This window comes from Ursus americanus, chromosome 18, assembly GCF_024610735.1.
Source record: "Ursus americanus isolate L20-20 chromosome 18, mUrsAme1.1.p, whole genome shotgun sequence".
Taxonomy (NCBI): Eukaryota; Metazoa; Chordata; class Mammalia; order Carnivora; family Ursidae; genus Ursus; species Ursus americanus.
In genome coordinates, this window is record NC_142144.1 from 47,715,518 (window position 1) to 47,733,084 (window position 17,567).

Consider the following 17,567-nt stretch of genomic DNA (forward strand, 5'->3'; position numbering starts at 1 on the left):
GAACCTTAGTTTCCTCATCCGTAAATTAAGAGATTTGGACAAGATGTTCTGAAAAGTTTCTTTTGGAGTATGTCTACAGAATGCTACCTTTTGTGGAAGAGGAGGAAATAAGCATATATCTGTTTACTTTTGCAAACAGAAATGCAGAAATAATACATCAGAAAACAATAAAACTGGTTAACTACAAGGGGTGTAGGGAAATAGGACAGAAAGGATAAAGAGAGAGGAAACCTCTAAATATGGCTTATTGTATTGTTTTTATTTTTGGAAATGCATCACTGTCTACATATTCAAAAAAATTAAATCAATAAAACCGGGAGGAGGGTAGTGACTAAAATTAAATGCAAACAAACAAATGGGACCAACTATATTTCACATGAATAACCATATTGAAAGGATGGGGAACAGGGGGAGGGGGATAGGACTATTCCAAAAAACTTCTCAACACAGTATTTTGAGTATATACCCTAAGCCTGGGAAGGGGGGTAACAGACAAATCCTGAACGCTTTAGAAAGTTCCTTTCTCCCAGAATAGATGTAGCAATTCTGAAATTATTCTATATATGCTGCAGGACAGAGCAAATGAGCAAACATAATGATGGTTATTGGGAGCCAAGATACTTACTGTGGAAGAAAAGAGATTTAAAAAAAAATGAAACAAAGGAAGACAAAGAAAAATCTGTAGGGTTGATTTGAAAATGGAAATATATCTAGGGGCGCCTGGGTGGCTCAGCTGGTGAAGCATCCGACTCATGGTTTCGGCTCAGGTCATCATCTCAGGTCATGAGATCAAGCCCTGTGTTGGGCTGTGCGCTCAGTGTAGAGTCTGCCTGAGATTCTCTCTCTCTGCCCCTCCCCACCCTCCAATAAATAAATAAATAAATCTTAAAAAAAAAAAAGAAAGAAAGAAAATGAAGGTATTTCTAAAATATACATACATATTTTCTTTTTCTTTTCTCATATATACATATTTTCTAGCTCCCCTGAAAAATTCTAGAAGCAGTAATAGCCTGTAGCGTAAGCATACGTAGAGCCCAGATTTTGGCTTCTAGAATCTACTGCCCATTGAAAGGAACCTGGGATCCTTGAAGAAATGGCTGATTTCAGATCTCAGGCAGCAAAGCTACAAGAATGAGCCAGGAACATTTGTTGTGTAAGAAAGGAAGTGTTCAAAAACATAATCAGGGAATGTCTGAGTAAAATGATTAAAGCAGAAAACACAGAATACCATCCTATAAATGTGGCTGGAGGACAGAGTTGGCAAAGTCACTATTTTTTTTAAAGATTTACTTATTTGAGAGAGAGAGCAAGCAAGCAAGCAGGGGGAGGGGCAGAGGGAGAGGGAAAGGGAGAATCTCAAGTGGACTCCACGCTGAGTGCACAGCCCAACACAAGACTTGATCTCACAACCCTGGGATCATGATGTGAGCGGAAATCAGCATCAGACGCTTAACCAACTGAGCCACCCAGGTGCCCCATTATCACTACCATATAGTAAAGACTGGTTATGGCAAGAATCATCAATGGATGTTAATTTAAAACAGAAAGTGTGATGAGAAAGCAGGTATTACTGCATAGTCTCAGAGTCTCCTCACAGACAGCTTATTATCTGCAGGGGCTGGAATGATAATGAGGAGAAACCAAATACAAAGACCAGGGGATCAAAATTAGTATCACCAACGAGCGGCAGGCAGACAGACACTGCGTGCCTCTGGGACGTGACAATCACTTTTGTAGCAGAGCCATGGATGTACAGCCCAATCTAGTCACAAGGAAACATCAGACAAACTCAAACGAAGGAGCACTCCACAAAATGACTGGACTGAATTCTTCAAAAGGTCAAGGTCATGAAGACAAAGAAAGGCTAAGGAACTGTGCCAGGATAAAGGAGACTAAAGAGAGGGCCATAAAGGACATTACAGCAACTGCCAAACTGGAATGCAGACTACAGATTAAAGTAGCATATCGATATTTTCCTGAATCTGGTTAACTATACTACGGTTTTATCAGAGAAAAATACCACTAGAGCATTAAAAAGTAAAAGGGCAGGATGTATGCAACCTGCTGTCACACGGTTCAGCTGAAGAATGTGTGTCTGTGTGGACAGAAAGAAAACGACAAAGGAAAAGTGGCAAACTAAGAGAGTGAATCTAGACAGAAGTGACTCAGATGTTCTCTGTAGTACACTTGCAACATTTTCATAAACTTGAGATAATTTCAAAATAAAGTCCTAAACAAGTCTATTTGACTTTTGAGTTCTATCATTTAAAACGGAAACAAAGACTGAAGACTAAACTAGGACTAACTGAAACTAAGTTCCTAGAGAATCTTCACAGAGGATGTCAGTGAAACACGACACAGGAGCACACAGGTGACCCTTGAACACTGGCCCTCCCACCCTGCACATTCGAAAATCCAGGCGTAACTCTTCACTCCCCAAAACCGAACTAATAGTCTACCGTTGACTGTCAGCCTTACCAGTAACATAAACAGTCGATGAACACATATCCTGTATTCTATGTATTATATACCGTATTCTTACAGTAAAGGAAGCTAGAGAAAAGACAATGTGATTAAAAAATCATCAGGTATTGCGGTGATGCTGTGTGATGACAGACGGCGGCTACACTGTGGTGAGCACAGCGTAAGGCAGAGAGCAGCTGACTCACTATGCTGTACACCCGAAACTAAGGTAACATCGCGTATAGACCACACTCAAATTTAATTGTTTTAAAAAAGGTGGGGGCGGGGGGACAAAAATCGGAAGAGAAAATACATTTACAGTACTGTATTCATTGAAAACAACTGGCGTGCAAGTGGACCCGTGCCATTCAAACCCACGTTGTTCAAGAGTTAACTGTAGTGCCTTCTACCTCCTGCTGCTGCTTATACTGCCACTCAAACTCTGGGTTTGCAATATAAACAAAGAACTAAACTTCTTTATATACCCCTCGTTAGAATGATTAATTTGTCAGTTTTTTATTGGCCCCTCAGAAAGTCTGGTAAGGCATATGGTGCCATAAAATGGACACTAGTCTGGGGACGAAGCAGACTGATTAAACCGAGGTATGCACCCCAACAAGCTAAGTGACTCCAAATCAGGTACCAAGTGGGAAGATTCTACAAGAGAATCCTTAAAGACAGAGGAACCTAAGCACCTGGGTTGAAAGTCTCCAAAAGTATCAAATGACATCACCAGAAACTCCACAAGGACCCATAATCACTGTAAATTCAGCAACAGGGCTTCAGCCATTTGAAATGCAACTTGAAAAACATATATGGAAAAGGGATCTGAAGTTTCTTCCCCAACTACTGGAATCTTTATGCCAATTACCCAGAATTACTAGGAGATTGTCTTTGTCCTTAAAGGAGACAAGTTTAGAAGAATAAGGACAGGATTTATCTATTACTATTTTTAAAATTATAATTATTCTGGTGAAATGGTTTCATATCACAAAATTACTCTCTTGGGTTTTTTTTTTTTCCATAAATGAAATCCATTTCTTCTTACAAGTTTTAGGAACAAATACAGGACAAAATAAAATAAAAATCATATAAAATTAAAGTCATATAAAATTAAAATTAAAGCCATATAATTAAAGTCATATAAAAATGACTCTCTAAAATTAAAGTTATATAAAAATTCCTACTGTTGAAAGTTAATTTACAAACAGGATTGTAACTTATAGCTCTATGTTGACTCTCCATGGTTTATAGATGGTTCTGTAATTATGGGGTAATTTTCAGCGCGAGAATTTAGCAGATCAGTTTTAGCAAGCAAACGCATCTCAACAGCTGGAACACTGAGACATTTAATCCCCACAAAACCACTGGATACAACGATGCTACAAACCCCAACGGAGAATTACAGCAAGGCAGGCGTGCGTTCAAATAAGGTAACAAACATGCTTTGCAACACGACAGGAAAATATTTTCAGTGGTACATATATGATTACACTTATCTGAAGAAGAAAAAGTCAAGAAAACTGAAATTGTTTTCCACCTGTAACAATACTTCAAACACAACAAAAGGTTTCTCCCCCACCCTTGCACGTCAGCAAAATTTAACCTAATAAATGGGAAATTACCTGAAGCGGTTAACATTCAAGGGTAGCATTAATGCCCACGTGTATCCATAGCTTCCCGTCACACAAGTCTGTCTGCACCCCACACCATGACAGCCAAGGACAAATGCGGCATCAAGAAACAGCACAGAGCAAAAAGCAGAGCAACAAAGAGCAGAAAACAGGAAACTTCAGTCATTGAGACAAGTTCATCAGATGAAGCACAGGAATTAGACTCAGGATTCTTCTTAAAGAAAAGCTTGAGATATTAACAATAACAACAACAACAAAAAAGAAAAACAACACAAAAAGAAGGATGTGCAACACATAAATATTCGCTCAATGTGCTACTTGAATTATGCGTCTTTCTAACTTCAGAGGACTCAGGGTACGCCCGTAGCTTTGCATGTGAAAGTGGCTTCAGAAGTTTCTCAGATTTTAAGAAGTGTCATTTAAAATGACGACTAGGCAAAGAGAATACTCCTTCTCGTGGTGTGTGACTTATTTACTTCCCTCTTTACCATTCGTAATCTCAAAAGCTTAATCTTTTCCACTTAATGAAAAAAAGATCTGCACGTTGTAACACTAAATTCAAGTTCCTCAGTTCTATCGTATACTTTCACAAATTAATGATTAACAAATACAAAGGGAGCACCACACTGAAGCCTTTTACACAGCACTCCAATGTTAATTTTATATATTTAGGAAATAGAAGGGATCTGCAACCAGAGGTGTAATTTCTTCCCCTATTTATATAACGTATTTTTAAAGTACTCATTGCACAAACTCTTAAGAAAGGAAGGTAAAAGCTTTTTAAAAAGGGAAAGACTTACTGAGAGAGTAAGTGAAGGGTTAGTAAAATGCAGATTTTAGTACCTGTGCTAAAGTGATTATCAGTGGAATCAAGCCTGATTAAATCTCTGACGAAGACTGCGTGCTCCCCACTGTTAGCATCGTTAGAACTATCCACGCTACCGTGGCTCACCGTGTCCCCATCACTTCCACCTGTGGCAGTCTGAGGAGCTAAAGATAAGGACAACAGCAGTTCAATAACGCATGCACTGGTCATCTCTGAAACTAAACGCGAATGCCCCACAATTCATATGCAGTTGCAGAACACTTTCTAAATTTGGGGGGGGATAATTTTGGACTAATGTAATCTCTATCTTTAGTTGTATATGAAAATATCAACCAGAATTTCATTTATGTTTTCTACTTCATACAATTAAACACTCATATGCCTATATAAAGCTTAAGGTTCAGCAACAGAGTATCTTTCCAATCACATGTATTACCTGATATTGAGGAGACCTGTGACTTTTGCACAGTCTTTTTAAGCGGTTGCCTAAATTGTGCCAAGCCACGTACCACATTCCGTACCTTCGTCCATAAGAAGATACCACTGCGGGTACTGCTAGGCCACGGGCTCTCCAAAACTACCTACAGGTAAAGTAACGGTTAAAAATAATGATTATTAGGAATACTTGACTTTTTAAAGAAATACATACATATATAATACACACATAAATAACTATAGCTTAAACTCGAACAGAAGTTTCGTGAATAATATAAGGTACAAAAATGTATCAATCTTAATAAGCAGCAGAGGTTGTCCAATGTCAATCCACTTACCTTATTATAATAACCATAAGTAATAGCATTTGGCTTTATCTTAGCAGTTTTCATTTCAAATAAGACTCTCACTGCTAAAACAGGATGACCCCAAAGTCCGCAGAGCTGCATGACTACTCGATAGCACACCTACCAAAAATAACATCAAAGCATGAGCAGTTAATTAGACTGACTTGCAGACATCCGTAAATTACTCAGTTCTTCTTCTCAGAGTCATTAAGCACTATTTTATCCTTTGTTCTGAGCCTCGGTAAATGATTTCAAAGACCTATTCGTTAATGAAAATACCAGCTTTAACTATATCACAGAAGACCTATGTGCATGTGGCCATCTGTTTCAGCAACTAAGTTTACACAAAGAGAACGACTATCGTTTCCCGTAATTTAAGAAGGAATTCATTTTTTTAAATCTAATATGATTAAAATAACTCTCTCCCAAATCATGTTCTATATTCTGTGCCAAAGGAATTAAAGACAACGTAACAAAAAAGATTTTGTAAGCCCATACTTAGAAAAGTATGAGAAGAAACTTTAGGGGCGCCTGAGTGGCTCCGTGGCTGCTCAGTGGGGAGTCTGCTTCTCTCTCTCCCTCTGCCCCTCCCCCTGCTTGCATGCGAGCTCTCTGTAAAAATAAAAAATCTTCAAAAAAAAAAAAAAAGAAACTTTAAAACACTGTAATACTATTAGCAAAGGCTTTTCTGAGAATATGTGTTTACTGAGGAGGGCGAGATTTGTTCACAAGAGGACAAGCGAAGTTAGAAGACGGAGTCAGAACCTCACATATTAGAAGACTTCGGTAGAAAGCATGGAGAATAAACAGGTATTTCAAGGGCTCCGGCAAAGAGGTGAGCCAGCTGACAGGAGCAGTGACGGTCTGGCCACAGACTCTCTTACGGCTTAGTCTGAGAATAAGGAAATACACATACAGAAGATCCTCTTCTTGGGATTTGTAACATGTGCTCTTGACAGAGTTGGGTAACAAAAAGGTACTGTAAAGCCAAGGTGCTCTCAGCCAAAGGGGAAAGCAAAAAGATCTCAGAAAGCACATTTTAGTCAAGAGAACAGAAGAAATGAAATAGAGAGACATGAAAGGGCCGAGGGTCAAAAAGACGACTACTTGGAAGCCAGGAAGGGAGAATGTAATTTAGGAACAGGAGGTCCGAAACTGTGGGAGCAGCTCTACACACGACTACGTGAATCAGGCACAACTGAAGGAAGCAGCTAAGACGTGTGAAGGGATCAGAGAGAACGTGGCACACGAGGGGCCTTCAAATATCTGAAGACTTGTCACAGAAAAGGGGGCAGTCTGTACAACTCCAAAAAAGCCACAGGGAGGTGCAACTGAGCTCGACAAGAAACACACAGACTTCCTGAACATCAGACTCAACTCAAGCACAGGCAAGAGCTCATACGCTACAGACTTTCTGCAGAGCGTCTCAGCTTTAGGTTCAAGCTGTACCAAAGTATCTCGAAATCCTACCAACCCTTAAGATTCTGTGAGCCATAAAGAAGTAACTCACTTTCTATGTCAAATTGGGATTCATCCTACAACCACTCTAGGCAATGCATTTATTCTGAAGTCTGCAAAGTGCTCCCCAACCTCCCAGTTCTACCTGTATAAGAGCCAGTCACCAAACTAAAGAAAGAGTAATAATGTGAGAGGGAGAATTTTTCAATTGCAGTATTTTGTTGCCAGCAACATATCTTTTGGATATGTGTGGTGGATAAAAGACAGCCACTCACTCTTTGCTACTCCTTCCACTGGGTCTATGTCCCTCCCCTTGAACTGAGGGAGAAGGGCGTCTGAGACTGCATGACCAAGAGAATTTGACTATAGAGATACTGTACTAGTTTCCTGGCTTAAGCCTTAAGAAACTGCCCGTTTCCACTTCCTCCCCCTTGAAACAAACGTTCTTCAAACTCTAAGCTATCATGGAAAAAGCCCAAGTACCACAGAGAGAGGTCCTGAGACTGCGTGGAGGGAGAGGGGCCCACCTGAGCCCAGCATTCCAATCACCCTTGCCAAGGTACCTGGCTGGCACTGGAGTTAAGCTAACTCGGGCCCACCACACCAGATCAGCTAGCAACTGACTATAACCAACTGATTCCAGTTAACGCAGTGTGGAGCAGAAAAATCACCCAGAATTCTTCCTGGGTTCTCAGCAAATAAAATAAGGGCCACATTTAATAAAATCATTGTTTTAAGCCACTAAGTCCTGGGGTGGTTTGTTACTCAGTAATATACAACAGTATCATATGAACAGACTGATAAAAAAATGTAGGAATAAGTTGGACACAAATATTTCATTTTCATTAAAAATTCAGTTAAGTAGTATTAAAAACAAAATACATTACACGTTTTAACTTTAGTCTATGTAGCATAGGCTATTTCTCTGTCTTTGAAGAGTTTTATTTTAAAATCTAGGTTATTACACCTTTTATAAACATAACATGCAGAACAAAAAGCTGTCAAATGAAAACATTAAGCATATGAATGAGACAGTGGGTTCTAATGGAACAGACCTAAAAATCAAGACAACTTACTTATTAGGCACTCTTATGTGTGTGTCATTTCATCTAAGTTTCAAAGAAAATACTGTGAAAACTTTAATAGGCTACTCTCTATATAATCAATAAACAGATAAAACGCACAAAACATACATAGCAAATATGCATTCTTAAGTTTTAAAATAAACATTTCTTTCTTCCAGTTGTGGAGATGTAATGACTTCAGGACACTAAAAAAATCTGTCAAAATAACTTGTTAGAAGTAGGAATATAACAAATTAAGCTCTAAATTGTAAGCTTCCTATCACAGTGTTTATTGGGGAAATAGTCTAATAAAAATTTTTTTTAGCTTACTAGTCATTATTGCTGTATGTTAGAAATGAGAGAATGTAATTCCTTGTACCAAAGACTACCACTGAACTTTAATACCTATAGAGGAAAATACTTTTCAGGAAATTTATGATATGTGCTATGAACTTATAACTTATCAAACAAACTTAATCCACATACTGTGCTTTGAATTTTGAGTACGGTAACATAATTCATAGAGAATACTTTAAAACACTTTAAAAATATTTTACACCTTTCACAAGCTAAAACACATCTTAGAAACTAACTCTATTAGAACAAATTTTTTAAAACACTAAAATGCATTCTGATCAAGTACTTTTAATTTCAAATAATTTTATAAACATCAGACGAGAGAAAATGTAATCAAATATGAGAATGGATATTTTAGTACTTGTTTTATAATTTTATTTTTATTTTTAAAGCTTTTATAACATACAGTTAATACTTAGAGAAAATGAGTTTTAGTGTACCCACAAGCATTATCAAATCTTCGTATTATACATGCTATATTCATTTAAGATCTTTAAGAAAAAATATACAATTACTGCTGAAGCCCACAATGCGCCCCTCTTCAGTCCCATTTCTCTCCTATCCCTGTGCTCTTTCCCTTCAGATACCCATTACTCCGAGTTTTTATTTCAACTTCATTTTAAATTTTAATCTGATTCTAAAGATCATTTACAGTTATTTTAACACCACAAGTTATTTTTAAGAGGGAAAACTAGCAAAGAAAAAGGCGAAATAAGTGATTCAGTCTCCTCAACCACTAACTGGATAGTATCACTACCTATCTCTTAGGATGGCTCTGAAGCTTAAGAGAGATAGTGCCTATAAACCCTTTACCATCTCAATCACTGAGCGCTTGAACTATAAGCCAGGTCCTATTCTAGGCACACTGTACATTAGCTGATTTAAACCTCAAGTTAACCTTATAAAGATTGTACCAACTATAATTATCTACATCAGTGGGGCAATTTTGACCTCCAGGGACATCTGGCAACGTGTGCAGACATTTCTGAATGCCATGTAGAAGGGGGACCGCTACTAGCATCTGTGCACAGAGGCCAGAGATGCTGCTGAACACCCTACAATGTACAGAACGGGCCACAATAAATAACGATGTGGGCCAAACGTCCGCAGTGCCAAGGCTGAGAAGTCTGGATCTACATTTTCAGATACATAATCTGAAACACAGACAGGTTATGTAACTCACCCTAGGACACAGGGCCTAAGTGGAGAGCCACTTACTAACAGCCTATTCCCTATTTGCTTCCTAAAAAAGTTATATTAAGAATAAACTGAAGCAGAGGCACCTGGGTGGCTCAGTCAGTTAAGCGTCCGACTCTTGATTTTGGCTCAGGTCACAGTCTCAGGGTTGTGAGATGGAGCTGGGCGTGGAGCCTGCTTAAGAGTCTCTCTCCCCCTGCCCCTCCCTACTCCCTCCCTCTCTTAAAAAAAAAAAAAAGAAAAGAAAAAAATGAAGTTAATATCTATTTCTATTTTCTATCTATCAAGTGTAAACTATCTGACCTAACTAAGGCAGTCTCTGCTTCATTCCAAAGCAGTAATTTTTACATAAATGTATTTAAAAATAAACGGTAAGTATCAGCTCCATGGAACAGAGTAGTATTTAACTTTTTCCTGCTTAATGAAAATACTTGAGAACACTTTAAAGCAACTGAGAGTAAATTTCCTTAAAAATACAAAAATAAAATTTACCCTAGTAATGGTAACTCAATTCGTCGTACTTGCCTCATCTAGGGGGTCCACATCTGTCTTCCTCATCTTAATGAGTACATCATATGCCTGCTGAAGCGCTCTGACCTTAGCGTGAGAAACTCTAACGTAGGCTGGCAGACAAATAAACCATAAGCTGTAACAGTGACTGAAGAGACACTTGGCCCATTGTGGTGGATTTGTGTAACATCTCTTCGCCAACTTATGAGCTGTTTTTATCTCCTAGAAAGAGAATAAATAAAACATTATGGCATTTGGGACATTTGGCTAGCTCAGTCGGTAGAGCATGCAACTCCTGATCTCTGGTTCATGAGTTCGAGCCCCACACTGGGAGTAGAGATTACTTACAAAAAGAAAATTAAGGAAAAAACCACTATGGTATTTATTAAAATCCATTAAGAGTGGGGGTAAAAGTGAGAAGGAAAAGAGAGAGAGGAATGTAATGTAAAATTTACCTCTAAAATGAAGCATTTCACAGTTTTACTTTCATGAGTGGCTTCCTACTTAGTGCCATGTGGTGCCCAGAACATTCATCTACAGAAGTTACTGCACTGTAATTATTTACTGGCTAGCACAAGTCTCCTACTAGACTAGAAATCCCTTAGAAGTGGGGATCATTCATATGTTTATAATATAATGATGGCTAATTAGTTGCCCTTCACATAAAAGGCACTCGTATGCTCGACGGATAAAAGGGTTTGAACCATTTGGAGCTTGTCAGTCCTTCAATGGCATTCTTGAAAAGTGACAGTCTTTCCACCTTTCTCCCTGCTGAAAATGTTTAAGATACCATAGGCTATTTCCTGCCAAAATTTCCACTCTGCCCTCCCTCACCAGTCTTTAATTCTTTCACTGACTGACTCCTTAAAAAGACATGTGCCACTGCAGGCAACATAGTCTGAGAAAGATCACAGACTTTCTTACCCAACAGACTGACAGTCACATTTTCTACTTCCGATTTGCATTCTGATTTAGTTGGAAAAGAGCAGGTATCAAAACCACCTGCTGAGCTTTACTCAAACTATGTATGTACTCCCACAGGGCACCTGAGTGACTCAGTTGGTCGAGCACCCAGCTCAGCTCATGACTATCATCAGGGTTGTGAAATCGAGCCCCATGTTGGGCTCCGTGCTCAGCACATAGCCCGCCTGAGATTCTCTCCCCCCCTCCGGTTTGTGCGCGCACACAAGCACGCGCGCCCTCTCTCTCAGATAAATAACTCTTAAAAAAAAAAAAAAAACTATATATACTCCCAGAAACCATAGAACGTTCCAGATATGTCAGACTACCATCGTGTGCCTTACACTAAAGATCCCTCTGCTGGGATGTGTTCTAAATAAAAATGTCCTGGCCCACTAATTTTTCTTATGACCTCTATTTCCATTAGACTTAGAAGATACATTTGAAAATATAGTCCCCTGTTTTTCTAAGATAGGAAGGTTCTTTTCTTTTCCAGCTAGCCTGGGGGACAAAAATTCTGGTGAATATGAGATTTAAAGATTTAGTAACCAAATTCACCCATTGTAAAAACTGCCTTTTATTAAGCTGGTAATAGAAAAAAATATATATATGCTTATTTCCCTTCTGACATTGAGAGAAACGTGTACTATATGAAATTAAGGAACACTTCAGGTTACCTCTAGGATTTGGGGGACTATACACGAATTGGTAACACCCGAACTATAAATTTCATTCTGAAATTTTCCATGTTTTGTAGACCACAAATATGTCAACAATACATGTATAAAGGATGTTTCGTTTTAACTCACAGCTAACCACAGATTAACTCTTTATACCTAAATCAGATATAGTATTAAAGCAAGATGTCTAACTTGTCCTAAATTAGCTCCCTTTAATATTTGGCATAAAGTATATTTACACTAGCTGCAAGAGAAATGAAAACTGAAATCACAATGAGATACCACTTCACACACACAAGGATGGCTATCATCAGAAAGACAGATAATCACAAGACTGACAGGGACATGGTACAACTGGAACCTCATACTCTGCTGGCAGGAATTTAAAATGGTGTAGCTATTTTGGAAAACAGTCTCAACAGTTCCTCAAAAGGTTAAACATAGATACCATATGACACAGCAATTCTACTTCTAGGCATTTACCCAAGAGAAATGAAAACACACATTCACACGAACACTTGTACACAAATGTTCACAGCAGCACTACGCATAATAGTCAAAAGTAGGAACCACTTCACGTGTACATGAATGAAAAAATAAAATGTGATATATATTCGTACAATGGAATATTATTCAGCAATAAAAACAAATGAAGTACTGGCACATGCTGCAACACGGATGAACTTACAAACATTACGCTATGTGAAAGGAGCCAGGCACAAGGCCACATCTTGTATAATTCCATTTGTGGAATATTTATTATGAAATGCCCAGAACAGGCGAAACAGATTAGTGGTTGCCTAGGGCTGTGGGGATGGATGGGAGGGTTAACAGGTTAAGAGGTGCAGGCTTTCTTTTTGGGGTAACGAGAACGTTCTAAAGCTGGCTGTGGCGAAGGCTGCACAACTCTGTGAATATGCTAACAGACACTGAGGATACTTTAAATGAGTGAGTTGTACGGTACAGGAATTATATCTCAATCAAGTTGTTTTTTAAAAAGTGTATTTGGTTCCCCAGGATTCTCCTAAAGCATAAACATAAGCATTCAAAAACTTCAGCCTCCATATTACAACAGGGTTGCGAGACATCTAGTTTACTTAACCACAGAGGGTCTTCAAATGGTTGCCATGGGTGGTAATTCTAAACTACGAGCTGCATATCACATATACATATTTTACATTTTAAATTAACATGTATTAGATAAAGAATATCTGACCTGTTTAGTTCTCTTAGCCATGAGTGCTGGACTGTTTGTAATGCTATTCCCAGTAGGGTGTCTACTAAAACAAAGTTTCAACTCCTGTGGTCTGTCAAAAAGCTTAAGGTCCAGTCTTGGAAAGTATTTGTAACTAAAATAAAAAGCAAAAATAGAACTGCTGATTTAAAATACATTAACTCTTCATATTATTCCAGAATTCAGGTGAGTATTTCTAAGTCCTTAAACAGTACCCAATATTATTCCCCAAAATCCGGATACAGAAAAATAGTATTTTTTAAAACTGTAAGATGATGTAGTTATAAGATACACAGACTACCTACATGGAAACTTTGGCTTCTTCCTCACCCTGTAAGTTATTTTCCACCAATCCCTGGAAAACAGAAAATCCTGCTATCTCACTTGATAGAGGAATTAGTAACTTTCAACAGAAACCATGTGTTCAATAATAATTTATATTAAAAAGTAACATTTAGTATACTTTGTAATTTTGTTTTTCTTCACAGAAGTACCTTGCAGTGGTTTAAGAGGAAAAAAAATCCGTAAGATTTTTATTTTAGGGATATACCATAATTTCACCATTCTTTATTGTCGGACCTCTTTAGGTTCTATCTAAATTTTTGCAATTAAAGATCTATATACTTCTACCTTTGTGAAACTTTTGCTTAATGTCTTACGATAATGCCCAATAATAGAGTTTGCTATGGTCAATGTTTATCAAAAGAATCAAAATTATTATATTCACTATCAAATTATTTCAAGAAAGGTTATACTTATATACACTCTATATAGTAGCACAACCTATTTTCAAGCTGATTGATTAAAATGCTTCTACTCACCATTTTGGTTTGCATTTCTTTGAATACTAGAAAAACTTAATATATTTTCATATTATTAATTATTGGGATTTCTTCTTGGAAATTGCCTACTTCCTGCCTTTGGACAATTTTCTTCTGGGAGAGACTGCCTTTCCCTATTTGATTTACCTTATACATGGATTCCAATATATAGTGATTAAACCAAAGTTAAAAAGAAATTCTATAATTAACATGTGATCAAAATAGCACTTAATTAAGCCACTAAGTTCCAGGTATATACTCTTCATTCTTATGCAGTCTATGTAAGATAATATATTAATTCCATATTTGTGGAAGACAATTATTTTATACTCCCTTTGCCTCAGATATTCTTTTAGGAATGCAGCCTAAGGAAAAAAACTATGTATATACACAAGGATACAGATAGCAAAGAAATGGAAAAAAAAAAAAAATTCCACAAGAGACTAGTCAAACAAAACACAATAAATGCATGCAATATGGTCACTCAAAACGATATGGCACAAAAATATTTGTTAGCATGGAAAAATGTCCGGACCACTAAAGGCAGACACAGGTTACAAAGAATATGTACAATATGAACGCATATTTGTTTTAATATAGTAAATGCAAATTTATGCACAAAAACAGGAAAGATACACATACAGTTGTTACCAGACATTAAGTACTGGTGCTTAGATGATGTGCTAATTTTCTTTTTTGGTTTGATTTCCTAAGTTTGTTAAACTGTGTATTATCATAATAACAAATAACAATCACGTACATTTTAATTTCTTAAAAGGTTCCCATCCAAATTCTATTCTCCAAGTTTATTTTTTTTAATCCCAGTGTAGTTAACATACAGTGTTGTATTAGTTTCAGTCATAAAATACAGTAATTCAACAATTCCATACATCACCCAGCGCTCAGCAGGGACAAGTACCCTCCTTAATCCCCATCACCTACTTTAATAAATAATGATTCTTGGCACTCTACTTTTAAGGTTTCTTTGGTATCTTACTAATGAATAAGAATTTCAGTCTTTACATTGACAACAAAACCCCCCAAACATAGGAGAAACCTCACAAAAGTAAGTTCATTCTTCTCCAGAAATGAAATTTTTGAAGATTAAAATTTGATTAAATGTTTAGGTGAAGAGTGATGAACATCTGGCTTCCCTTCCAAACAGGCTGTCCAATTTTTAAGTTACAATGGCCGGTAACATCTTCATAGAATATTCATCTTCATGAGTTCACGGAATTAATTCTGAAAATGACTTTCACAAATGACTAATATACATATCTACTAATAATCACACAAGATCAAAACAAATTATTAAAGCTGAACTCAACAATTTAAAAAAACTCCTGCTACCTGTACTTGGGTGGCAGGTCCTCTCCGTCGTCGGGCGGCGGCTCCGGCGGCATTATGAACACAGTGTGCTCACTTTTCTGTGAATCATCGAGCTCTATCAACTTGGTATCTTCGGCTGAATCAAAATCAACCTGAAAATAATTATTTTCTCCAATGAATCTGCATACAAGCAATATTTAGTTCCGAAATTTCAAAACTTAAGAAAAAATACCTTATCTGTTTTCTCTGTGCCTTTATCAGGAAACAGCTAGAAAAGAAGAAAAGAATTCTTGGTGAAATGTCTACTGTGAATTTATTAGAGATGACCTTAAATTCTTATTTTAAAAACTTTTAATAGACAGCAGATAGGAAACACTTCACATACATTTTGGGGGCCCTACACTATCAGGTTACCATATAATATTTTTCTTACGGCTATTAGGATAGAAACAATTTATTTTAAATAGGTTTTTCATATATCCTTTTTCACAAGCAAATAACGGCCAGTCACGAGGGGAATATGGTTTCTCAAATCAAAAATTTCATTGTTATTAAAACCCTGCATTAGAGATTGATATTATCTAAGCTTCCCTCTAACTGGATGATGTCAGACTATCAATTTTATAAGTAACAAAAATGTTGAATAGTTTTAATCTTCTCCCCAGAGTTCTAGATCACATTGGTAGAATGGGAGAAAATCATTCAAGTCCTCTAAGGAGACTACAAAAATTATGTCATAATATTCTACCTTTTTCTAGATACAACCTCAAATTTTATATACTATGGCTTACATAAACAAATCAGCCCCAAGATCCACTTAGCAAAAATAAAAACTCCATTAAAAATGAGAAAAATAAATGTGAGTGATCAATGTGAAGAATCAACTTAAATTTCCTTACCATGGGTAAGTAAAACTTTGATATAAAACATATTTCCAAATATGCTTCATTAAAACAAAAAATTTATATTTAGCAAAAGTATTTGGAAAGACATTAAAACAAAAGAACAAAATGGCATATACTGACTATACTGCAAGAAGGTATAATGTTCAAAATGTGTAATTGAATTAAAAAAACCTAATAGTTAAGAGAAAACAAAACCAAGACTTCATTACCCATAAAGCTAAACTTTCTTAATGAACTACTAAATCTTATCTTACTTAGGTAAATAAAACCTGTGACATTTAGAAGTTTTAATGAAATGTTCTTGGTACTTAAGTTGCAAAACCAAAGTGAGATTCAAGAAAAATTAGCTATGTATCACAAAGGAGAAGTATTCTTATTTTCTTTTAAGCATAGGACTGGACACTTGTACACACACAGACCCTATCCTGTCTCCCTCAGATCATTTGCATTAGTAATAATGATGACTAACTATACAGGCAGCCAAACTGTTAAAAGTTTTTCTTCAACACTTACACACAGGACAAACTTTTACCTTTTCTATGCAGTCATCAAAAAATGCCAATCCAGTATCTTTATCACTTACAAAACTACATTCTTCAATGAAACGAATAAAAATCTGTGTTTTGGATAAATGGGTGTAGAATTTTGTATAGGCACGATCTCGACTTTTTAAAAATCCTGAAGAAAACAAAATTACAATTAAATTCAACACTTAAAGTGGAACTAGAGGTTATACAAAATACTATGTTAAACCTGTACATACCTATATTATATTCTCTTCACCTCTATCCACATTTATAGAAGCTTTTACTAACCATATTCCAGTAACCATCACTCCTTCTGCCTGATTCAACCATAAAAAGTTTAACTTCTACCATTAACCTTTTTACTGAAGTCTGAACCTCCTATAAGGAACCTCTAGCCCGAGTTTCTCTTTTATGTTCTGCATAGCCTTAAGTAAGAAGGGTCAATGTCCGTCCCCTGCAATTTTGCCAGACAATTCTTGTACTGGCTTGTAAAAATTTCAGCTCAGTGACAGTTCGAGCACCTTGGCGATCCCATCCTTTCCCCTGCTAATTGTAGTCATCTACTGACTTCAAGGACACTCTCTCCTTCATTCACTGAAGACTAGGGCACATAATTCCAAGTCTTCTCCTCTCCAACTCCTACCATTATCATTCTTCAACATCCATAAGCACAAACCATCCAACACTTTAACGAGTTCTTAAGGCCTTAAATTTCAATGATCTATGGTCTATCCCACCTCAGTCACCAACTTCTACACAGTCACACACTCCCTGGACCTTTCTTGTTGGCATTCAAAACAATTCTGTCTCCCAAATCTAA

At 37.0% G+C, this 17,567-nt stretch overlaps 1 protein-coding gene across 5 annotated transcripts in view; it reads right to left on the reverse strand.

Moving 5' to 3' along the window:
- DENND4C (DENN domain containing 4C) overlaps positions 1 to 17,567 on the reverse strand; it is a 125,935-nt gene that overhangs the window by 36,012 nt on the left and 72,356 nt on the right. For 4 of the 5 annotated variants that reach the window (XM_045780742.2, XM_087869615.1, XM_087869616.1 and 1 more), the window contains 8 exons: positions 16,753 to 16,898; positions 15,548 to 15,583; positions 15,337 to 15,467; positions 13,148 to 13,280; positions 10,307 to 10,513; positions 5,697 to 5,825; positions 5,360 to 5,504; positions 4,941 to 5,087 (listed from right to left, as the gene is read on the reverse strand). In XM_045780742.2, coding sequence (XP_045636698.2) covers positions 4,941 to 5,087; positions 5,360 to 5,504; positions 5,697 to 5,825; positions 10,307 to 10,513; positions 13,148 to 13,280; positions 15,337 to 15,467; positions 15,548 to 15,583; positions 16,753 to 16,898 — 1,074 coding nt within the window. The remainder of the gene's footprint in view (positions 1 to 4,940; positions 5,088 to 5,359; positions 5,505 to 5,696; positions 5,826 to 10,306; positions 10,514 to 13,147; positions 13,281 to 15,336; positions 15,468 to 15,547; positions 15,584 to 16,752; positions 16,899 to 17,567) is intronic. The other variant, XM_087869617.1, reaches the window with a different exon arrangement.